This window comes from Chroicocephalus ridibundus, chromosome 2 (genome assembly GCF_963924245.1).
Source record: "Chroicocephalus ridibundus chromosome 2, bChrRid1.1, whole genome shotgun sequence".
NCBI lineage: Eukaryota > Metazoa > Chordata > Aves > Charadriiformes > Laridae > Chroicocephalus > Chroicocephalus ridibundus.
Genome location: NC_086285.1, coordinates 32,748,156 through 32,773,590, shown reverse-complemented (window position 1 = coordinate 32,773,590; position 25,435 = coordinate 32,748,156). Strand labels below are relative to the sequence as shown.

General features: G+C 36.5%; 1 protein-coding gene across 3 annotated transcripts in view; it reads left to right on the top strand.

Annotated features, from left to right (window-relative positions):
• CRPPA (CDP-L-ribitol pyrophosphorylase A) overlaps positions 1-25,435 on the top strand; it is a 118,029-nt gene that overhangs the window by 20,405 nt on the left and 72,189 nt on the right. For 2 of the 3 annotated variants that reach the window (XM_063324945.1, XM_063324943.1), the window contains exons 3-4: positions 5,454-5,627; positions 21,439-21,543. In XM_063324945.1, the coding sequence (XP_063181015.1) occupies positions 5,454-5,627; positions 21,439-21,543 (279 nt within the window). The remainder of the gene's footprint in view (positions 1-5,453; positions 5,628-21,438; positions 21,544-25,435) is intronic. The other variant, XM_063324944.1, reaches the window with a different exon arrangement.

Below are 25,435 nucleotides of genomic sequence, written 5' to 3'. Positions count from 1 at the left end.
GGAGGTATTTGTAACCTGGATAGTATCTTGCTTGTGATACAAGTTCCATCTCTCCCCGCCAGTCCTTTTTGAAATTCTAATGGGTTCTGGTTTTTTAAAGAAAATGAGGGTTTTCCAGTTTTTATGAATATTTAGTAAAAATAAGCTATACTGCATTGTATTAGCCAGGTTGCTATGTTACATGTAGGCTTCTGTGGCCTAAACACTCATATTTCATTTTGTAATAAAAGGTGTCATCAGTACTGCTTGGATTTTACTTTCCTTGAACTGACTGTATTATCTTAAATTAAAACAGACCCTGGTTATGTATTCACTGAATACAATCATCTAAACAATTTCTTGTCAGAATAAAAGTATGATAAAATGAGACTATACAGTATTGCTGTTTAGCGGAAAGGTGGATTAGCACACCTTGAATCTACTGAAAATGCTTATGGTACCCTATTATACTGACCTTCTTTTCAGTCACCATCAAATCTTTGTCTTGAATGTATGCGATGCTCTATGCACTTATGCAAAAAACTGAATACAAAAATGAGAACCTGTTTGTAAATGGTTCAGACTTGTGCTGTTTAAAATGGGTCATAAAAAGGCATTTGTTTCTAAAAGCATCTGGAGGCTGGTTCAGTTTTCAGCAGATGGATGGATGAGCTTGCTTCTGAGAGATACCTTTCTGTCATCTCCACTGAAGTTGGTGGAATTCTGTGCTCTCAGGACATTTTAGGGTTGTTTTAAGGAAATGATAGATTAAAAGGATGTTTTTTGATCCAATATTTTGTCTGCAAAATAAAACTAACCAGTTAGCGGTATTTTTTTCAATATCTGTTAAGTTATGAAAGAATGTTTTAAAAGTTTGCCCAAAGATATTTTAATACTTTAACTAATATATTTAACAAAATATGCAAAAATGAGGGAAAGAAGCATGTGCGTTTCCTGGACGTACCAGGTTCACCAAAACTAGTGCTTGTATTGGAGTGGTTTGAAGGCTGTAAAGTGGACATGTAAAGAAATTCAGTTAAACTATCCATTAACTATCCACTTTACATTCAGGAAGGGTGTACGCTGCATTTTGTGTATGATTTTTAAAAGCAAATCTACTTGGAATCAGGGTCAAAATCATTAGAAATTGGAAGATGAGTACTCCGGGTAGGGAAATATTAGTATAAGGCCCAGGCACTTGCTTTAGACTCACGGGATTTGTATTTTGTGGTAGACTAATTCAAAGTGTAAAAAAGATCTGTAAAACTATAGTGACATTAACAAGTACTTATAAATGAGGACAGATTTTCTTTGTTTTATTCATTTTTTAAATTTATGTCTGAACCTCTTGCCTGAGAGATGGGCCAAATACCTGTACGTTCCTGACATAAATAGCAAGTCAAAGCTTCTCAAATTAGAAAAAATAAAATTCAAATGCCTGAGATTCATTATATACTCTCTTTACTAATATGGAAATAGTTCTTTGTTTCTGATTTATTACCAGAAAAGCAACATGGAAATTCCTTGCAAAGAATAAAATATTTGGTGTTGTAACTGAATAGATGTAGACTAGCTGGATGATTTTGTTCTTCATTTGCACCCCACAGTCATCAGGGGCAAAAACCCCTTTAGATATGGTAGTACCTTACTGTATTATTCACCCTAATGTGCCCTAATGTTTAAGTTTCTGAAGTAAAAAATGTGGTCTGTAGCACTATCTTAAGTACCTAAATTCCCTGTTCAGTTCATTGAAAGACTGGTAGGAGCTGGAATTCAGGAAAGGCTTTGTGCTGAGTAGGGAGGACGCTTCTGCTAACCAGAAGGAAATACCGCAGAGCGAGCCATACATCTTAAACTGTGCCCCTCTTTGGCCTGCATGTGAGAACAAAATTCACAGCTCAATTCTTCTGTTTTTACATGCCAAATATTATGTTTACACCATGAATGAAGATACCCATGAGCCAGTTTTGGAAGCAGAAGCACGTGCGGTGAGGTCTGTGTAAGCCAGCTTGGGTTTGGCAGCTGTGTCGGCATATGCCAGCTAGAGAATGTCTCCAGAAGTGCTGCAGATGCAAGGTTTCCTGCTTTAGGGACTCAACTCTCTTGTCCCATATGAAAACGCAGGGCATACACAGGCCAGTATTTTCCTTTGTTAGATCCCAGTTTCACCCAGTCTGAAAGTGGCCTTGGGAACTAATATAGTTCTTGTGTCACTGAGGTGGTAAACTCAGCCCTGTGTTGGATGACATCATCTGGTTGAGGGAGCCCTCAGCCTTGTGTGCTGAGACAGAGAAAGGTCCTGCAGAAAGGTGAACCAGTTCTAAGCAAAACAAACAACCAGCTTCTGTATCTTGTCTCAGGATTTTAAGGTTTCAACTCAGTGCTGAACCCTAGCAAGTGTGCTCTAGCTCATGGATTCAAGGCTGCTGGACTCCAGCTGCTCATCATACGGAGGTTTTGTGTGCAGTAGAAGCTTTCTGGCTTTAGTAAGTACTAGAGCTCTGCATTCTGCTTTTAGACCATAGAGTAGTAATGGACTGTAAAGGACTGAGTTGTCCTTTTTTGAAATAAAAGCTTATTTTTATTTTTATTTTTATTTTTATTTTTATTTTTATTTTTATTTTTATTTTTTCTCATCAAATGACGGCTAGTTATCCTGTTACAGCGTACATAGTAAGAATTTCTCTCCCTCGCGTGATCAGAAGTTAGCCATAAATCTTATTCTTTGTATTAAACTTCATGTTTTCAGTCAGTGTCAGGTATAGTTTGAGTGGACTTGCTGCAGGAGACATCTTATTGTGCCCAACTAGTGATTTCTCATTGAAATGGAGGGAAGACAGGTGAGAAACCTCAGCCTGCCACACTGGACTCAGTTCTGAGGTAACGTAGAGCAAAACTGTAGTTGTTTGAAAAATGCCATTTGTTAAATTTTAGGTGCCATGAAAATTGGGTATTTTAAAAAATTGCATGTTTGGATTTATTAGAAACTAGATCTTCCTGAATCTTCTGGTAAAGCTAGGCCTCAGCAGAGCAGGAGATGTGGTTCAGTATTGTCACAAAGATACAGATACAGACATTCATGAATTTTTATTGTGCAATAAACCAGATGTCGAGAAAACAATGTGTTTCAGAGCTCTTTTAAGAATATAATTTTGAGTATTTCAATTTTATTTAGAATTGCAGTTTGGTTTTTTGTTCCTCAGAGTGCGTGTTTCACTTGTGAGATTTGGTTATGCAAGTCACATTGTATTCTCTTGGCCTGTTTTATGCTTAAAATGTAACATGACATGATTGTTAAAAACTGTAATAAAATATTGGATCAGCCTAAGAAATCCTCTATTGCTAACTGTTTTTTTGGAATGGTAACTGTTTCAGAAAAAAAAATAAAAATCAAATAGACTTAACTAATTACAGAAAAGCTGTGGCTAGCATGTTGCTCTGTCTCTTTTCCCATGACCTTTTAATTTTTTAATTTTTTGTGTGTGTGTGACACCAATTAAAATATGACGGCAGAGCAGAATCACGCAGTCCAAATGCCCAGCAGCTGGGATGTAGAGGTAATAGTCCATGTCCTGGAATCAGAAAATAGAGAGGGGCAGGTTGCAGATAATTGAGTCTCTCTACTTCTGCTTCTGCACAGCTTTTCCTCAAAGTACATCTGTTAAATTTACTCCTCATTTCATACATTCATATATTACTAAAATTATAGTGATGGTTAGTTTTGTTGGTTTGTATTTTCTATTACAGAAGTAAAATTGATCCTGCCTAGGACAGAAGGATGGTCTAGATGACCTTTCGAGGTCCTTTACAGACAGTTCTGTGATTTCACAATTCTCGCTGATCATTCTGAACTGTGTTTTGCCTTTGGATGATAGTATTTTGCTCCATGTAGTGTTTTATATAGATATGTCTTCCCATGTATTAGAAAGAAAAAGTTCTTTTCAGATTTTGAGAAAGTTATTCAGGTATTTCTCTTACTGTACGAAGCTTTTGAATCTTTTCTCTCCCTTCTCCCTGCCCTGGTAGCTCATGCATCAGAACTTCTTGGGCATGAGAAATTGGTTCACATCTCTGTCCTCATTCTGTAAAAGAATGAACTAAGAAACTGTATTTTAGAGCTCATAAAGTGCTCAACACACTGACTGCATTCCTCTGTTTTATTGTTCAGTAGTGTGAAAGGGGGAGGGAAGACAACAAGTTCTTTGTTTTCTGAGAGGAAAAAAACTTTGGGCTCAGTTTTGGTGTCTCATTCTGCCACTGTGTACTTATCTGAGGTCAGAAATCTTCTACGAATGGACAGGACTCGTATGTATGAAGGCAGGATTTGCCAACAGAAGACGAATGAAATCAACAATAAGAGCACTCTTATTTTATGTGATGAGACCTGTTTTTTTTCCTGTGTCAAAGTTCACTAGACCTCAGAAGATCTTCTGTGGCTGCTGTGAAAAATGTCAGAATTCACCACTGGGAGTGGTTTTCTAGGTATACTGATTTAAGATGTTGGGTAATTCAAATGATTTGAAACAGCATCAATTATTCTTTTAAATAGACAATAAACAGTATAGCGTAAGGACTCCATTTTCAGTGGTTAGCATTGTTAGGGAGCATGCTTTTTGCCCTGTGACTTGATAAGCAATGTTCTGCCATTGCGTCCTTTTCTTCATTATTGTATGAACAACTCTTGCCCCAGTTGCCTTTAGCTTCATATGAAGCTCATCTGAGCATTTTATAAGTGGCTGATGGAATGTGGGTAACTTGCTGTTACCAAAGTGACTAAAACCAGGTAGAGGAGCTCTATTTCAGAGATGCCATAGATCTTTAATACTTTATATTGATGAAAAGATCAAAGATACATGTTTAATTGGTTTCAAATTTAAGCAAAACTAAAACTGAAATATAAGCATTTAAATATCTGTTCTGGTGCACAGTGCTGCTGGATATTGAATACTTTCTGATGTATATAGCGTGTTCCCAGTGACTTCACTGGTGTAGTGTGATTGCGCAGCATTTAACATGGTGAATTCAACATGGAACAAGCTCAATTTTCTGAAACTTTTCTTGTTGCTTAATTCTAAGCAGTTTAGCCAAATTGAAATCTGTGAAAGCAAGAGGTGTTGTGGGTTGCCAAGACCTCTCAGGTGTGTCTCCTGCTGTTTGATATCTGAATAGGCCTAGAACTGTCCTCACAGAAACCACCTAATATGTATATAGAAGAAAGTCTGAAAAATTAACATCTCAGATCTGTACATGTATTTGCAGTACATGAAGGATTTAAGATTATTTTTTTTGTGAATTGGCCCTCAGTGTGTACTTATACAATCTTCTGTTGCTATATTCATGTTAGGCTTATACAAACTAATATGACTTATGTATTATGAGATATATAAAAGATAAATAAGTAGAAAATGTATTTTAAAGCTCTTACTTTTTTTGACTGCAGCTATCTAATATACATTAATATTAAGAGCATTTAGGCCTCTCTGTGTTTGGTTTCACAGGCAGCTGGAGCAATTCGTCCCCTAGTTTCTACTGTTATTGCCTCTGCTGCAGATGGCTGTTTAGACCACTCATTGGAACGTGCCAGATACAGAGCTAGTGAAATGCCTCAGGCTTTCTTGTTTGATATAATCTATGAGGCATACCAACAGGTAAGAATGTGAGACTTTCTAAGACTTTTTTCCATTTACTTTGGTTAAAAAAAGAAATAACTTTTATTTCTTTTCTTTCAAAAATAGAGATTCGACATCTGTTTCAGCCTCTATTTCAGATCACATCAAACTGTATGCATATTAGTTCTCTCTAGTCTTTTGATAAAAATGGTTTATAATTCTAATATATTCAAGTTTTTCAATTATCAAACTGCCAAATACAAGACAGGGAGAGGGGTCTAAACTATTGGAAAGACAGATTTGCTTTAATTTTTATTGCACATTAAGTAGATCACTTAAGTGAGTGGGTTAATATGTTTAAAGTTAGGTTTGTATTAAGTATGTGTTGTTGACTGACAGTATAAAAAAATTTTGGATGCACAGTGTGATAACGACATATAATAATATGATGGGATAGAGGGTGTTCTAAAATACTGGGATAATATTAACTTGATACGTCTAGGTAAATAAGTGTTTAATTTGTTTTGTGTTGCAAGTGTATTGTACGTACTTTGATTAGTGTCTGAAAATAATATTTACTTAGTCTCTGTTGCAATTCTCCATTTTGTTTTGTTTTGTTTTTATAATATATTGCTTTAACATCATCTTTATTTAAGAAGATAAAAGTTGTGGGTAGTGTATTAAACCGTGACTCTTTTGCCTTTATCCCTCTTGAAGACTGCTTTTATTTGCCCCACCCTGCATTCAAAGTTTACTGGAAACACTCCAGGCTTTCGTCTCAGCATTCTGCTTCCTTTTCATTCATCACCTTGTGGAGATTGTCTGTCCTCCAGGTATCTTCCAGACTGACTGGAAGCAGAGCATTTCTTCATTTGTCACTTGGAAGGAATTATTTTTCACTCCAGCAATGCTGACAGTCATGCTTCCCATCAGTCTTTCATTTCTAGAGGAAACAGGCCCAAATTACTGATATCCACCCTCAGAGAGTACGTAGCTTAGAAGTCACCAACAACAGAACGAATGTGTGGACAGGCAATGAAGGAGAAACAGTTGCTTAATTGTTTTACTTAGAAACACTGGCACAAATTCCACATCATACCTTTTATGCTTGATACTTAAAGCTGTTCTTAGATGATGAAGTGCTGTCCAAGATGAAGGGCTACTCAAGTGATTGGAGTAGCTCTGACCTTTTTACTTCTGATGGAAAGCAGGGGGATGTTCTTGGTGTATATGGTAACACACAGCTGATACTTCTAATTGAGACTGGCTTGAATGTAGTGGGCATACTCGTGATAGAGGCAGCACATATGTGCATAGAACACATCTCAAGAGGCAACAGCTACTGTTGGTTATACAACTGTTTCTTTCTTATTGATGTGTATCTCTTTTGGCAAATTGCATGTTTATGTGCTGCTTCTCAAAAAAAACCCAAACAAACAACCCAAAACAAACCCCTATTTTTTCTTACTGTGTTTGCTCTTATTTTGCAGATATGGTACAGCTGGCAAATACATGAGAAGCTTTTGCCCTAAATGCCTTGTTCAAAAGGCAACTGTATTTGCAGTCCCTGTGCTCCTCTGAATAGTGTTCTCTTCTTACATATGAATTCCATCAGTCTTCTTTTTTGTATCCCTGCTCTTTCAAGAACAAGCCACCAAAGTTGTTAGCAAGCAACCAGGGCTATGGTTCCTTGTCCCCAGTTCCCTTTGCATTGGCTAAATTCTGGTCATTTAAATGCTCTGTGCCTTGGAGCTCTGGGAAGGATAACACTTTGCTAAACCTCTCAACTCATATTGTTTGCTAATTATTTATGTTTCAATGGTGCCTAGCTGTCCAAGTCAAGGATTAAGACCCTATTGTTCTGGGAACTGTACAAGCACATAAAAAAAGATAGATAATGGTTGTCCTGAAAAACTTAGTCAAGCTACTGTAGGACGAATTTTTGTAGAAATGGATACAGCTTGTGATACTTCCTAAATATTAACATACCCATCATTAGTTCCCACAACAACCTGATGAAGTAGGTAAGTATCATTGTCCATCTGAAAAAAACCAAATAAAATAATTGTGTTACTCTTGTTGGAAGTCATTCACAAAGCTGGGAATGGAATTCATTTTGGCTGACTCAGCATGGGATCATGATCCCCACTCCTGTGTATTTTATACAGTTGTGACCTTTATGCAACAGCAGCATGGGGAAAAACAACAGTCAAACATGCATTCTTTAGAAAGGAACTGTCCATTTGAATTGTTGCTTCAAATAACATAGGCTTTTAGGTTACGTTGTGGGTCATGTGGAATACTGCTTTTAAACTCTGTCTGTGTTTAAATGCATCGTCTGATATGAGTAGGTAGATTTAGAGAGTTTACTTCCAGGTGTGTTCTTTTTCATGAATGTAAGATCTCTGAGCATCTTGACCACTAAGTTGCAACATTCAATTAAAGGTCAGTTCTCTGATCCTTACAGGCTTGCCGTCTATCGTCTTTTTTGCTTTTTTTGTCTGGTACTGATCTGGGCAGAGCAGACTAGTACTCCTCCTTTTATTGCTGTTTCAAATGTATTTAGAACTGGAAAGGAATAAGCTATTACCACTATTAAAATAAGTAAAAATATTTTTTGTATGATCTTTATAAAATGAAAAGTCATTTCCTTAGAAAACTTTTTACATTTCTTGCTTGATTTAAAAAATTATAGTAATGATTTGGGGAAAAATACATGTCTTGTACATCAAAGTAATTGAAGTAGGTACAACAAATACCAAAGATTGGTTTACAATATTATCTTAAAATATATGTGTACTACAGCGAATTCCCTTTGCATTTGGTGCCAAAAATCCGGCACAGATCTTGAGGACGTTCAGCCAAGTTGTTTGCATGCATTTCATTGTGATGCATCTCATTTTTGTGTGCTGGATCTCAATTTATTTTTCACTCTTACCTAGAAAATGCGTATTCCAAATAGATCTTCTTTGTTCAGATAAATGTTGCTTTCTGCTTTAACTGTGATGACATCAAGATTTCTGACATCATAACTATTAAATTCTCAGCATTATGGTAGGACTATTGAAACCTTTTACAATTTTGTTGCTCAAAAATTGTGTGCACTCTGTTGTCTTTATAATGACTTTGAGAGCTCATTAAAACATTCTTCATCACTTCCATACCCCTGTATGTAACTCTGCTTAACGCTTTCTGTTGCAAGTCTCTGTGTTCAGTTGGTTACAGGAAGCATGGGAAAACAGCTGTTTACTTCTCTTTCAGTGAAGTATTCTGATGCCTCCACTTTGTAGTAGGATTTAGGAATTTGTCATTGGGATGGTCCTGAGGTGAGAAACGGATGAATTATACAGGCCTCCTTACATGTGCCTGTGAGTCTCACTGTGTCGCTCATCATCTATATGCCTCCTCATCACATATTCTTATGAAGTACAGCACTGCTTTCATCCCCTTCAATTTGTTAAATTTACAAAATGTGTAAGTTACAAAATTATAAATTTGTAAAAATTAAAGCTTTTATTTGTATGATGCACACTTGACACAAGGTGGACAAGTGACAGATGCAAACAGCTGCAAGGAGGGACAGAACTTTATAAAGCATGTGGTATCTCACAGGCAGGAGGATTTACCTTTGCTGGGGGTTTTTGTTGGGGTGTTGGGTAAAAGGCCAGATAAATGTGTTAAGAGGATAAACATAATGTTGTATCAGTACTCTTAGTTCTGGTATGTCCTAATTTGTGAGCTCTTGTTTCCTGCACAATGTAATGAAGCATTCCATTAACCTTCAGTATTTACTGAAGTGGACAAGTAGTAGACAAGTTAAACTTTTTAAAATAAAAAATGCAAATCTCTAATAACTAGTAAAACACATGGAAAAGTTGTAAAATCGCAGAACCCATGATTTATTTAAATTCTAACCTACCTGGGATAAACAGACAGTTGGATTTTCTTTTTTTTTAGGTTAATAAGAATTAAATTCCTGATCTTTGGAAATGCATGTTTCTTTTCTATTCTTATCAGCCCTAAGGGAAATAAGAAAAGTTTGTGTTAATTGAAAATCCACCCTTTCCAAAGATAGCAAATAAAGGATAAATTCCTTAGACCAGACTTGTTCATTTTTGCTTAAGGTAGTTTCATGTTTCTGTTCAGCATTTTAAATTTAATAGGAGCAAACGTGAAGTATGATCCTGTAAGCCTGGGAGGAGGAGGGTGGGGGAGGACTTCACTTACTAGAAGTCAAGTGTTCCCCTGGAGCAGTATCTTTTAGGAATTAGAGTATCAGGAAGTCAGGTAGACTACCTTTTTCCTTTAATCAGAGTAGGCTGAGACTGATTTCTGTAGTACTTGTTTCTGACATATTGTGAAATGAAGAGATCTTGGAGATCTTTTGTCTTTAACACAAAGCATCTTGTTGTGTTGTGTCACGTTAGTGTACAAAGTAATACAGCCACTGTATGCAAGGGCTGAAATACCCAAACTTAACAAAGCATTGTGTATTTGTAATGTATCTGCCAAAGTAAGGAAGGTAGCAGGAACAATTAAAAAGTTTTGCCTTTCCTGATCTGGCAGAGAAACAACTGAAAAGAGAAGCAGAAGAGGAGTGGTATGTAGAAGATCCTGGCTAGCTTCTGTGACAGAGACGCAAATAAAAGCCTAGGGAAGATGATATGATGGTTAGAGAGTTATCAGCATGAATGCTGGGGATGCAATAGAATTGCCCACCTGTGTGACCAGCCTGCTGAAGCAGAAGACCTTGTAAGGGGGAAGAGCTACACGCAGCTGAAGAAAGGGTGAGACCTGTTAGAATGCTGTTCTGCAGGAATCCTTCACATGTGGGTAGCATGGCAAAGTCTGATCACTACTTAAAGATAGAGTGATAGTTTTATAACAATCTTAATTTTAAAAAATTATTTTGATACACATTTTTTTTTCTGGTAATCTTTTATACATTGTTTTACACTTAGCCTCAAGATCTTCTGTACCTGGGAAAATTTGCCACAAAAGCTACACCATTTTTTGGGGGTGTTTGTGTTGCATATGTATTTAGTTTAATTATCTGTTGATAGTAGACCTTTTGTAGATTATGGAAGTTTATATTTAGCTACTCAGAACAATGAGGCTGAAAAAAAACTAAAAAAAAAAAAAAAGGAACAGGAAGCAGGAATATTAATTGAAGGAGGATGAGCTTCAACATGTTTAGAGATGTTTCTCTGATGCATGTCTATAACCTCCTTACAGATATCCACACAGGACAGACTGACCGTAGGGATTCTATCTAATCTGTGTAGAAACTATGTAGAGATTAGTACTTTTTGGGACTAGACTGAATTAATACATCTGTTCATAGCCAGCATTACCCACTTTTTGGATAATAAGCAATCACATTTACTTATAGGACATTACAGCATCTACCCGCATAGGAGAGAGTTGCTATATATAAGCATAGTAATGACAAGATACAAAATAATAGTGTGTCAGGGAGAATCATGCAAATACTTTGATGCTGCATTCTGGGAGGCAGATGTTCTTCCACTCCCCAAAAAAATCATTACAAGATGTCCCCAGATGGGGTTGAGATGGGGAGAAGAGATATTCTGCAAACTGTCCAACCTGGTCCTCAGCAGAAGAAAAGGAAATCCCAAAATTGTTCTCATCTAACAAACCCCTGAGAATGTTCAGGGAAGATTTTGCCAGAGTAAGAAAGGAAGTAAGTTGGCTATTGTTAGGCCCATTGTAGAAGTATTTGCTCAAAGTATTGTCTTTTCTGTATGTAAATAATAGGGAGTGTATTCCATGTGGATTTTGTAAACTTCTGAAGTGCTTTTTGAAAGGGCACAACATTACTGGGATTCTTCTTCAAACATGTGTGAAGCATTTTAGTATCCTCTGTAGCCGAAAGTGGAGTCAGCTGTAGCAGTTTAGTAATATTTTGGCATAGGTCAGGCAAGTCCTTCGAGGCAAAATGTCTAGACTGATTTGGGGATTTTCCTGTGGGTTCATTCTTTGTTAAAGAAATCAGTGTCTGTCAAATTAACATTGCCAGGAGCAACAGGCGATTAAATGAACAGTAGCGGACAAATTGTTGGCTAAAACCTTGGCAACATTGGGAGCAAGGGTCAGATTCAGAAAAAGGACTGAAGGGTCAAAATGTAAGTGAGGCAGAATTTGGGCATTTAAGTCTTAACTGGAATCCTGGAAAAAAAACCCACTGCTCACCTTGCTCCTAAGGCTAAAGATGTCTGAATCTTCAAGGCACCTCAAATTATTTTTTTTAAATATTCACCAAATAGGAAATTTTGGTGAATTTGTGGCACGTGAAATTGTGGCATGGCTGAACAGCTTAATATTTACCTTCTGTAAACATTCGCTTGGAGAAAAAATTTTTTTGCCTGATGCTACTCAATCATGGATTGGTGACAGGGGTCAGAGCTGTTTGTTTTTGTAGTGTGAAAACACCGAAAAAGAGATCACCATCGTTTTTAACATACGACAAGAAGTAGGTAAGATATATAGATTTTATCATAAGCTATAATGGGTTGTTTTGTGTCCATCTTTTTTAAAAAGCATCAGACATCTTTTATTAAGTGTATTATGCTGTAAGGGTGGTCACTTTACCTCATTCTTCTTCAAATGTGTTTTGTGGTTTCTACGTGCTCTCTGTGTGTGTCTACGGAGATCCACTTCCTTCATCCTCAGCTTTGGTCACCCACTTTACTTTTGTATTTTATAGTTGTATGTTCAGGTCTTCTACATATATGCCATGTAGCATCATTGTTTTGTTTTTTTTCCTAATTCTGCATTCCAGTTTGTGTCTGTGGGTTTTCTTCCTTCTCATCAACTGTATTCTGAAATACTGAATCAAGAAGTGATTCGTGAATTAGACAAGAGCTAGCTAAAATAATAGTAATCTACTACTTGTATGATATGTATGAGGACAGTACTACACACCAGTGCTCTTTTTTGTGTGGAGTCCTAAAGGCAGCATACTTCCATCTGCCTATGAAATGTAAGAGGTAATTATAGTTTTCGTGTAGCTACCTACTTGATTTTTTCCAATCAGCCTGCTTGGCTGAGTAGTAAAGTAGCATGGATTATTTCAGTTTGTTGAAATTCCTACTCCAGGTCCTTTGATGGTATAATAATGCAGATTTTAGTAAGCGGTATACTAGTATCAAGATAGGGAATATCTGTGAGCTTTTCAATGTGCCATCTAAGCATATGAAATAACCTAACAAAGGAAGCCTTTCTGCTGATTTCTCCATAGGTCATTAGGATTTTAGATCTGAATGATTGATAAGGATATCTGTGTATGTCCTAAATGTGGAAAGAAAACCCAGCATTTAATTTCCCCTTACATGAGAAGTGTTTACTTTATTAACAGCACCCTTTCATTGTTGTGGTCCATTTCAGCTTGGATTTTTTTCTCTGGTTTTATTGCCATTAAAAAAAATTATTTCTTTAGAACTTCAGTAGAACCTGAGTTCTGTTTCATTTTGTTCCTGCTGAAAATTGGTCATTTTTTTGTGTTGATGCAAAATTGCAATGGAGCTAATTTTTAGATAATGCAGTTTTGCAGAGGATTTTGATCTGCCTTTCTTCATTTATCTTCAGGCTGATGTATGCAGATTGTTGCTTAAATACAGGGTTGTCAGCCTCACCTAAATGAATATCCTAATTTGTGAAGTCTTTAGGTTGTAGTTCTGAGATGTTTTCCAAAGAGATTTTAGAGTTACTTCATGTGGTATCTTTTTACCCTAGCAGCGTTGTTCTGAGATTTAGAGAAACAGACTTTTTTTTTTCCCGTTCTGTATCCTTAAAACCTACCCAACTCTACAGAATTCTTTTCAGGATAAATATACTAAATGAATTTTGTCAGTCATGCTTTCATTTATTCAAAACCTGAAGCTAGATTGGTGGTCTGTTGAGAAAACTATGCTAGTTTAGATAGCTCTGTACTTGATTAGTTCTTTGGCGCAATGGTAGAGCCAGGATATTGTATGAATCCCCACCTTGCCCTAATTAATTTCTGCCACAAGAATGTTTGGAGAAATTCTAATGCCTTGCATGAGAAAAAAATTAAAAGTTTTTTTGCTAATGGGATAATTACTTCCATTTTATGGCACTCCTCATCCTGTAGGATCTCAAAGCACTTTGCGAATTCACATATTAGCTCTTGGAACTGTTGGTTCTGTGGTGCAAAGCTGCCGCACCCTGGGTGAAATCTAGCATCTCTGGAGCAGTGAAAAAGTACTTTGTGTTCAGATATAATTTGGAGGGTGTATGTTAGGGAGACACACTGCAATTACTCAAATTGGAAATTAGACTGGATTATGAGAGTATTGTTGTAAGCATTACTGGATTTACCCTGATAAGTGTACTGTATCCACAAGAATCACCCGTTTGGCACAGGCTCAAAAAAATGCTGAATACTGAGCGAGAATCACCGTATCCAGCATATGGGAGACCACCCATCTAAATTGTCATCTGCTGCTTGTTTTGAGAGAGCAAAGAGGAAAACAAGGTAGTGGTGCTAGAGCTTTTAATGTCTTAGCTATGACAGGTTAGTGTATCAAATGGCAAGGAAAAGGACCGTTTATGATCTTGCATAATGTCAAGAGGTGATTCTCTTAAGTAAATTGTTCCAAGAGTGCATAATATTATCTGTTAAAAAAAAAGTAAGACATGCGTTTTAACTTCACCTGAATTTGGCTCACCTCTGCTTCTAAGCCTAATTAAATTCTCTGTTGGTTGTTTAATTTTAGAACTTGATATATTTAGAAGTCTCTTTATGGGAAGAATGTGAACAATCACTTCTTTATATTTTCTTAGAATAACGTAAACAATCTGTAGTTTTCTACCTTGGGACAAGATTTTTTTGTCTTTGTCTTGTCCATATAACTCTTTTCCAGGTATTTTTCCAACTTGCAAGATAATTTTTTAAAGTGTAAACAATGAGTGCTATCAAAGTATTTTGACTTGTCACATAGAATATTAACATTTTCTTATTTCTTCTTGACGTTGTAACTGAAATATGACTTTTTAAAAAAGCTGAAATTGTATATGAAGTCTGAAATTCCATGTTCAGCTGCATGCTCAAAATGATTCCTGTGTCCTTTTCTGATGTCAGAAAATCTATACTGTCTCATGGTTACTCTGGACCAGTTTATGAAGCCAATCTGATGAATAACTAGCTCTTTGTTGCATCAAGTATTTCATCTTCATACCAGGACCATTATTTATTCTCACCTATTTTGCATTCTCATTTTCATTATGCTAGTTTGTGTGGACTTTGTTGTAGTAATACTAAGAATATATCTAGTAGTGTGGCACTAAAAGGGAAAGACTGGGGTTTCATATTTGATGATCTGTTATCGTTTCAGGATTGTATGTGTAAACTGGGACTTTACCAGGAGTGATATTCATCCCAGTTGCCAGTCTTATGGACACAATGCATGCCTAGAGCCCTGGCTGCCAGGGGAGCTTGTCTCCACACTGCAAATGATGAGCTCCAGCAGGTGCCCTTGCATGTGACTTGACTTTCACCTTGATTCCACCATAAGGGAAATGACTTTGAGCTCTCCAGCAGCACAGTCAGGTGCATTTTGTTTGATTCTGAGTAGGGATGAAGGAAAGGCTTCCACCAAAAAGAACCTCTCCTTCCCACTAAACGGGGGTTGTAAACACAACCCTTGACATTTCTTGTTTGTGCCTACCAGTACCCTTTTTTCCTTGGCAAAGCACCTCCATTATTCTTGATTAAGTTTTTATTCCTTAATAGCAAAGCTGTACTTTTCCCCGTAGGGTTTTTCAAAATAATAGTGTTTTTATGTTTTCAGTGTAAAGTCAAGCACATGTACTTCTTTTACAAGATGATTGGTTTGTTTGGACCTCTCCTTTTGCAGACGGAAGCAGTAGCAGCCAGTATAAGGTTAAGACTTAAAGAGTAGGCTTTAGTGATAGAATAATTTAGGTTGGAAAAGACCTTTAAGATTGAGTCCAACCTTTAACCTATCACTGCCAAGTCCACCACTAAACCATGTCCCTAAGCACCACATCTACATGTCTTTAAATACCTCCAGGGGTGGTGACTTAACCACTTCCCTGGGCAGCCTGTTCCAATGTTTGATAACCCTTTTGGTGAAGTGCAAACTTTGATGTAAATACTTGTTCTCTGCATTCATATGCATTTCTGAATACCACTGAGTTTCTGCTTTTATATATTGTGATGGTGAGTTTGTCAATCAAATACACATTTAAATAAAACAAAAAGAAAAAAGTGGAGTTATCCCCAGCCTTTGCTAGTACTTAAAACTTTAAAAAGTGATAGGGAAAGCAGGATTATGGAACATGTTGCTGGTGAGGGCACTGTGGACGGCATTCATTGACCCAGGACATTTGTTCCAGGAAGGGAAGAAGCAAAATTACTCTTTCATTTGTAACTTTTACTATTAAAAAGATACTTGAAGGCATTATTTGTTTTTAGCCCTTGTCTCAATAATACTTAAAACCTTTAATTGCACATTTTGTTCAATTTCATACAATCATTTAGGTTGGAAAAGACCCTTAAGATCATGATTTCAATCAAAATTGATGGAGGCATAGAGATTTCAATGATATTAAGTCCCAGTATGCTTTTGAAAAATCAGCAAGTGTGAGGAGGAGAGGAAACCCCAATGAATGTCTTCACTGAGAGGAGGCTGGAGCCTCAGAGCCTTCCGGCTCTTAGGCCTTCACCCCTGTGGCTGAAATGGGAATTCAGGTGTTATCTTCTGTTCTTCTTGGTCATACACCTTTTAGCGCATGGGATCTTGGAACCAACCAAGGCATAAGTTCTTTAATGGGTATTTAGTGGACTGGGAAGCAACTTGAGTACCAAAATATTTCAATGGGTGGTCAGGAATTTTTCAGGGGATCTGATGGTAGAGTGCAGGGGAATCATGGCATGTACGGAGAGGGCACTTGCAGTTGCTGCAGTGGAAGGTGTTGGGGTATAGATACAGAGCTGTAGAAAACCAGGCTTGCTTAATTCTGTAACAGCGTAAATTGCTTTATCTTTATTCTCTTCATTGTGAAGCACTACTGCATCTGGGTGTATGTCACAGCAGTTTTAATAATTAACTACAATGGAAATTGTTTCGGAGATGAGCTTATCCGAACTCACATTAATCTCACTGTTTCCTTGTTCATGTGTTTCCTCCTTCTGTTTGCTGCTTCAACTATTCCTCATTTAGCTGTGGCTTATTGCTGTAGACTGAGTGTTTGCTGCAAATCCACTACTGGATTCAGTGCTTTTTGGTTTCCTTGGTAATGAACATGGCAAAATGATTCTTTATAAAATATGGTAAAAATAGGGCAATTCAGGTTCAGCAGAGCTTGTGCCTGCTTCTTTTTTAATTTAGTAAAATGTTCCTGATGATGAATGTTCATGACGTACTCTGGCACTTCAGCAGTGAAGACTTGATTTGTGGGGATCTGGAAAAATCATAAAGCTGCTATTGTTAATTAGTTACGCATTTTAATTGCAAGTGTTCTGATACTGTTATAGAATGGATTTACATGGAAGAATAAAATGGAGACGCAGCCAGTGGTTGCTGAAGTGTAAAGGACTGGCTCTATACAGGCTTTCAAGATACCTGTGTAAAGGAGCAAATCTGAAGATTTTACTTCAGTTAATACAAAAAGAATATTGATTTTGTTTCCTTATTATAAAACTAAGGAATGATGAAAAAATAAGAAAATGACAGTGCTGTAATGAAAATCTTTCTTGCCTCTGTGTTTGTTCTGCTATATGATTACCAGTTCCCGTATATCCATTCAAAATCTTTTATCGGTATAAAGATACAGTAAAATAGTGCATGGTAACAGTAAAAGCAATTGTTAACTACTGCACCTTTACAATTTCATTCCTTCAAAGTATTATATAGGAAACAAGTTAGCTTATGGACTATTAGTAAGTACAAGGGAGGTGCAGGCTCTGTAGCTGCTCTTTTCTCTAACCCCTTGTTCCATGTTTATTGCTAAGCAAAAAAGTATAGCTTGCATTTTAGGAAGTAATATTGTTTATCAAAATATTTTCAAACTAATCTAGGGGGCAGGGGAAGAAGAACTGGTACAATGCTAAAACCTGGAGCTCACTCCACCCACAGCGCTTTATTCAAACATCCCCTCTTGGAAAACAAACAAACAAAAACCCACCCACAAAAAAGTCAATCCCCAAAACTACCTATTAGAATGCCTTTGAATATTCAACAGTTCAAAAGCATTTTTCAATAACATATTTCCTTCTGTGTCATTTGAAAAGCTAAACTGATCTGTTTTTTTTTCTTTTGTGGATATGTTTTGTGCCAGTATTTCCAGCTGTTTCCACCATTTCAAATCTGTGGTCTGAAACTTAAACTGTGTCTATTGTTTCACAAAGTTATGTGTGCATGTCAAGTTCAGTTAACTGTACTCTGTCAAACTTTATGTTAAAAAGCCTTTCAGTCAAAAAGAGACTTTAGAAATAGTAAAAGTTTTAAACAGATTGTTGTAATGTAAATTGGCTCTAGATGTACAATGAAACACGTACAGAAGACTTAATACGAGAACGTTTGCATGCCTGGATCAGTAGAGTTTTCCTCTTAGATATTCCACAACTTTATATGATAGACACTCCCAGATAATGCGTAATTTGTTAACTGAATTTCTGAGAGCAATATAGAAGCTTTCAAATTCTGCACCTGAAATATGGATTTAGAATTTTACTTGTGGAGCTGTTTAGCATATGGATAATCTATAAACTAAGCTGGTCTTGAGCGGATACTTCCATTTCATTGTTCTCCTCTGACATCAGTGTATCACACTTGCAGAAGAGTACAATGTGACAATATGTTTAGGTTTAAACAATTACAGATAATTAGAGTGGTAAATGTCATGATGTACAAGTGTTAGTGAAATATGTTTTTAATTATTACTTTGCTTTGTGTCATATTTCATCCCTTGAAGCCAGCAATACCCTCAAGATGCTTTAGCCCATTTATGGAACTTCTCCACTCCCTACTAATTATCTGTAATTAATACCTTGCTAAAAAGTTGGAACTGCTTAGTCTTGTCCTAGTACCATTCGTTACCCATCTATTTAAAAATGTAACTTAATTTTAATTCAAAGTAAATTCCTTCACAGATAATTTTTTTCTGAATTTTTCTCTTCCATTCTGAGGCAAAGGAAAAATACATTTTTTTAATCTGTATATTATTCACATTAGTAGAAAGAGTTTGCATTCTACCAGAAAATTTTTCTTAAAAACAAAACAAGTAAAGGAGATATTTTGGTAATAAATATTTGGAATTGAAAGTTACTAGGCTATTTCTGGTTTCATTGGCAATTTATCTCTGGACCTCTTTATTTGAGAGATCACTCCATTTTACATATTTTGGAGCGAGAGTCCCCTATTCCTTTATATTTCTGTTGACCTTTTTTGTATCTTGATTATTTTCTGCTTAATTTAAAAATATTCCAGTGTGTCTTTTTGAAACCCCTGTTTTCTTTAGTATTCTGAAAGAAATCTTTCTTTTTAAGTTACTTTATCTTACTGTCTCTGTTTTGTTACTCAAAGTGCTTAAAAAATTCTGTAGAGAACTATAACATTTAAATTACTTTTCTAAGTGGACTGTAAAAGGATCTTGTTTTTGAATGCAGTCATTACAAACTAAAATGACAAAAATTAATTAAATAATATAAAAGTGATAACTGATTTTTATAAGACGTGTGTTAGTGATACAATTCAGATGTATAATGCTGATGAATTTTGTGGATTTCACTGATGCATTATAAAACAAGAATAGAAACTAAGAATTTTCTTCATCTTTTTTACTAAACTTCTTGAGGAAATAAAAAAAAAAAAGGTGAGTTAAATTGCAGCACTCTCATTTGGATCTTCTTTAACCCATTTAGACTTTTGCATTCTTGACAATTCTGAATCCTGGAAGGAGACTGAATTACTGAGCACAGTATCTGGACTGTCATGTTTTATTTGAAACACGAGTTTTTAGACACATGGTTAAATTTAACACAGTGGAAGGGTTATTTCAGCTTTTGTAAAGGAAAGCTTATACGTAGCAGAGGTAATTGGTCTTTAAGGCATTAGCTGGCATCTTGTTTGAGGTTGCTGAAGCTGATAACAGCCTACTTGCATAATAAGATGTTTCACCAAAGCTTTTACCAAAGGCTCTTTAAGAAAACTGAACAGATTTGGGATAAGAGTAGATTATTGCTTAGAAGGTAAAAAACACGGTAAAGTGCATGACCAGTTTTCATAGCAGTGAATAACCAGTGGAGTTTTGTGAAGATCTGTACTAGGACCTGTGCAGTTAATTTTGTTCATAAGTAATTTGGAAGTGGAGGTAACCATTTTTTTTTCTGGGTAGTAGACATGAGGGCTAACTAAGAAGGCTTGTAGAAGGATGTTATGATAAAATTGATAGGTAAGTGTAGATAAATGTAAAGGAGGGCAAAAGGGTTTATTAAAGTTTTGAAGTAGCTTCCACACGTGAAATGGTTGAATAGATGTTGAGATCTCTACCTGTGGAAGGATGTGAGAAGAGCTGTGGTGGCATGTGGTGGCATTTTGAAAGGCTGAGAAGGTGGTTTTGCACTCCCTTTTCTGTCAGAACAGCAGAGCATGTGATAAAGAGAGTGATGAATCAGATGCTCCTTGATGCAGGTGCTAAAGAAATAGTGCTATTCAGAAAGTAATTGGGTGTATTAAAGATTCCTGTAATTCACTGGGAACTGTTAAGACAGTTGCTTCTGGTTCAATGTGTCCCTTGGGGACTTCTTAATTTAGGGAATTCCTGCCAGGATAATAGCTTTATATGAGGCCAAGGGAGTATTCTGGGAAAGTAAGAAGATATAACTGCCTTGTTCTTACTTACTTATCCTTGACTAACTACTGTCAGCCTCTAGTAGAGACTGGAGACTGGTCTAGCCAGCCTCTGGTCTTACCAAATACGTCCATTTTTATGAAAGACCCTATCTTAAATTATCCTTTCTTGTTACATGTAATTCATATTTCTGGATGGACTGGTAATTTAGCAATATGAAAATATACTAGAACTCTCTTATCTTAATCAGGCCAATTCATTTTGAGGTAGTCCTGCCTGTTAAGCTCCCGGCTCCTACCTATGTTTTGGTTCGAGGGATTCTGCTCCCTACTGCTTTTTCCATTAGTTAGGATTATTATAATCACTAACTATAGGAAGTGAACTGCTTGGGAAGGGTGCGTTGAGAGAAGAATGCCTCTTCTAGATGACTAAAAAGTGGGAAACTTTTTTTTTAAATCTGGAAGGCTCATGGAGCAGCATGAAACTTTGTTGTTTTGTGCACAGATAACTGGAGAAAAATATAGAGGGAAACATGTAAGGAATATAGAGGTTCTTAGCTACTACCACCCTTTTTTGATGCTGCAAAAACCAAAACAGACAAGGCATTTGAAGAGTCATGCTTCTACAATTTATTAACTTGTTCTTGTATTCTAGAAGTTTGTCACTAGAAGGCCGCAACTCCATCAAAAAATTTTTATACATGTTAACTTCTCATTGATTTAGTTAACAACATAAAGGTGTATCAAGATGCTTGCGGCACCTAATTGTGATTATAAAGCGTATGTGTACTTCTGTAAAACTTTGCTGGATAGCTAGAATTTGGTACAAGCTTCTTGGGAGGGTTTTATTTCTATCCATCCTGAACGTGCCTACCTTATACAGCATGTATTATTCTGGACAGGACTGTTGAGATGTAAGGTTTAAGTGTTATTGCTTAAAAGTATGATTTCTTTAAGACAAATTAAGAATATTTGTGCTTTAATTACTACAGTGTACAGACTATGACCTGGATTATGGAACTGAATGTTTGCATCTGGCTCTGAAATACTGTAAAACAAATGCCAAACTCATTGAAGGAACAGCTGACCTCTGGAAGGTAAAGGCCATAATAATTTTTATTTTTACACGTATCTTTCAAAATTAATAAAACTCACATATTAACATAGAAATTCAGATGTGTTTTCAATTTTAATAGTAAGGCTTTTCTCTTCCAAATTTCAGAATTGTTTTTGGATTGTGATGAGCTTTTTTTAGAGCTCGTTGTTGTAGACAGACTTGGGCAGATGTTACCTGAGGTAATCAATGAAGACAGTATTTATCTGGAAATAGGAAAACCAACTGGGTACTTGAATCTCTAAAACTATAAATCCATAATCTCTAAAACTAAGAAGATACTTTCATGAGATGCACTTTCTCATGCTATTTCTGTATCTTTTGGCTGTTTTCCTCCACTTTCCTATGAGGACATCAGTTTTTCTCTGATGCCAAATACCTGGCTAACAACAGTTTGATTTTTTAGAGCAGTTCATTACATTCAGTAACACAGTAATGTTTAAGACCTCTTCAAACAAGCTTTTAAAATTTAAACATCATTCCCCTTGTCTGATAATCTGTAGGTTCCTGATGACTGACAGAGCAGGTGTGTATACAAATGCCAAAGGATACTTCCCTGCTGCTTAAAAGTATCACATTTCATTGTTTTAGATGGTGGGACATTATTCTTTCTCAGTAACTGTTGTGTCATGCAATTTTCACTTGTTTCCTTTTTTTATTTATTTTATTCATTACCATATTGAAGGATCTGGAAGCAGCTCAAATCACTCCATCTGGCTTTGACAGTAAATTTCCTCCAATGGGACACGATTTCTAATAATATGACAGTAAATCTTACACAGAAAGGTAATTTCCTGAATCTGCAGTGCAAATTTCCTGTGCAGTTTAGCAGCAAAATTTACTTTATGCGTTGGTTGCATACAGCAACTTCTTTGAATATCTTTCTGGGGACATAGTCTTTATGAAACAGTGTATCATCTGTTTTCCTATTCAGTCTTCTAAGGGACAGATTATGTCATCCATATTTGCATTACATCACTTTTTGGATGATTTCATTGTTCTCATTGCAAAGCATGGTACTTACATGAAGGGTAACAAAATACACCCGTAATGTTCGTTTAGTTCTTTATATTGTTTATTTAGTTCTTTACTCTCTGTAGAGAATATTGATGCCTAGCAGATGAAATGTAATCTTTTGACCTAGAATGACAGAATAATTAAGACTGAAGGAAATGTATACATGTCCTCTGGTCTAACATCTTGCTGAAAGTGGGGCCAGATTAGTTAGATTAGGTTGCGCAAGGCTTTGTCCAGTAGAGTTTTGAATATCTCCAAGAATGGAGATTTTGCAGACTCTCTGGGGAAAACAATTCCAATGCATATTCCTCCATATGGAGGAGATCTTTTTCATAATATTTGGTCATCATTTCCCTTGCTGCCTCTTGCATTGGGAAAAGGCCAACAGAAAGATCTGCAAGAGAAGTCCAGTTTACTGTTTTATATGGCCATTAATTATGACCTTTCCCCACCCTTCGTCTTCTGTTCTTTGGGCTGAACAAGCCAAGTGCTCTCATGCCATCTTAGCAGCCCTCTGCTGGGCTTCCTCCTGTTCCTCATTGCATTATACTGGGGAGCCCAAAACTAGACACAGTACTCCAGTGTGTTCTCAAAAGGGCTGAATATGGGGGAATAATCCCTGTATTCCCTGAAATGAAGTTACTTAATAAGTCTGCTTCCTTATTAATACCGCTCAGTCTGTTGGGCTCCTTTTCTGAACTGCTTCACACCACTGACTCATGTTCAGCTTGTCCAGAAGGTCCTTTTCTGCAGAACTTTTTTCTATATTTTGGTGTCAGTATGAACTGCTGCACAGGCTTATTCTGTCCCAGATGTAGGATGCTGTGTTTGTGATTATATTTCACAAAGTTTCTGTCAGCCCCTTTCTCTAGCCTCTCGGAATCCCTCTAAATGAGCGTTGTACCCTCGAGCATATTGAATACTCTCCCATTTGTTGTCATCTACTAGTTTGCTGAGGGCATTTCCCCTTTTCCAGGTTATTAATAAAGATGTTAGACAGTATTCTCCCCAGTATCAGCCCCTGAGGAACAGCACTAGTAACCAGCCCCCAGTTAGACTTCAGAATTGAGCTTGTGCACATCTCTGTTTTAAAAGAGAATTGTTGCAGTGTTAGTGCCACTCTGACGTTGTTGGTGAAACAAAATCCTGATGCTGTTAACTTCCCAACATGTGGAACCCATTGCAGTAGCACTGGACTTTAAAGAGGCCTGTAAACACATGAAAAATGATAACACGTGAAGAGTGAATTCCTTGTAAGTGCTCGGATACTGGACAGAGAACTTTTTTAGCTGGTGGCATGCTAGAGAATATAATAGAGAAGGAGATTCAGGTAGAAAAGCTGAAAATACTGTGGACCACGTGAAAGAGTCTCAGTGTTGACAGTATGGTGCAGTGCGTGACAGTAGCAACAGCACCCATTTATGTGCAGGTACTGTGCTGCAGGTGGTACAGAGCAGTGAATATGCTATATATAGTATACACAAAGATGTTGATCGCATATCATTGAAGTACCTGTCCCTTCTCATATCCTATTCACTGCCTTATTTTGTACTTAAAAGTCATTGGTGTCTTCTGTGGCTTGTGAACGCATTCAAAGTCAAAGGCATAAAAATTATGAGGTCTGTAAAATAGTAAATTGTTTCTGCCACAAATAATCATGTCAGCTTTGAGGCTGCAGAGGAAGATGGCTTCTTCCTGCTTGAATAACACCCAGGTGTTGGTCACTCTGTACCGGGGTGTTTGGCAGGTCACTTGGGGAAGTACCATTGAAGAAGAGACCAGTTGTGCTCAGTCTGTGCAGTTTGAAGAAGTGCAGAAGACTGCCAGTTTTCTCAAGTGATGCTTGCCTAAAAAATGATTAGGAGCTATTGCTGTCTGTTACTGATCACCTTTCAGAAGCACAATTGTCTTTCCTTAGCTGTCATAATAATGTAATTTGTAATATGTTGTTTTGTTTTCCTGTAAGACTTTTCAGTGCTGATATAAATTATGTTTCATAAGCTAAGAGCTGATGTGCTACCAATGGCTCCAGTCTTATTTTTTTCAACAAGAGGCAAAAAGATATTCCATCCAGATAAATGAGAACTGAAATAAATAGTCATTGTTCAGCTGAGGTATCAGAGGATGTGTAACAGAAAAACTGCAGTCAGTTAACAGGTGGAGAGCAGTTTCTAAAGTCCAAGTATTACAAACCAGTTTCATTCTATATGGATTTGAATCTTTAAAGAGAATATTTGATATTTATAAGAATTCAGTTTATTTATTAGGTGCTGCATAACATTAAATGACTCAAAGCTGTGGGGAAAAGTTACTTACCTGTGCATATGTATTTTCTTCTTGAATTTACTCTAATTATTCTACAGGAGCACTGTCTACTTATAGTTCATTACAAAAAGTAACATTTCAAAGTCACTCACCCTTGAAGCTAAAGCAAGAGATAGTTTGTTTACTTTCTGGTAACAAATTACAAAATTAAAATCATTCTTTGCAGTGACAACAACCAGGGAGGAACATTCAGATTACTTCAGTGTTATAAATATTTATAAGTTTTATTATAAATGTAGTTACTATATAATTATTTATAACATATTTAGGATCAGGATGGCAAAAAAGGAAACAGAATTACACTATCAACACCACATTTTCAATTTCTCTGTCCTCAACACCTTTGAAACAAAATGACCTGAAATGTTCTGAGGCAATATCCTCTGAAAGTGTAAAACCATGTAACAGAGTGTAATTGTTGGAGTCTAATATATATATGTGTGTGTATAACAGATGAAAACTGAATTGTAAGAACACTTTTAAAAGATTGATAAGCATTTAAAGACTAAATGCTGATAATGCGAAAAAATCCT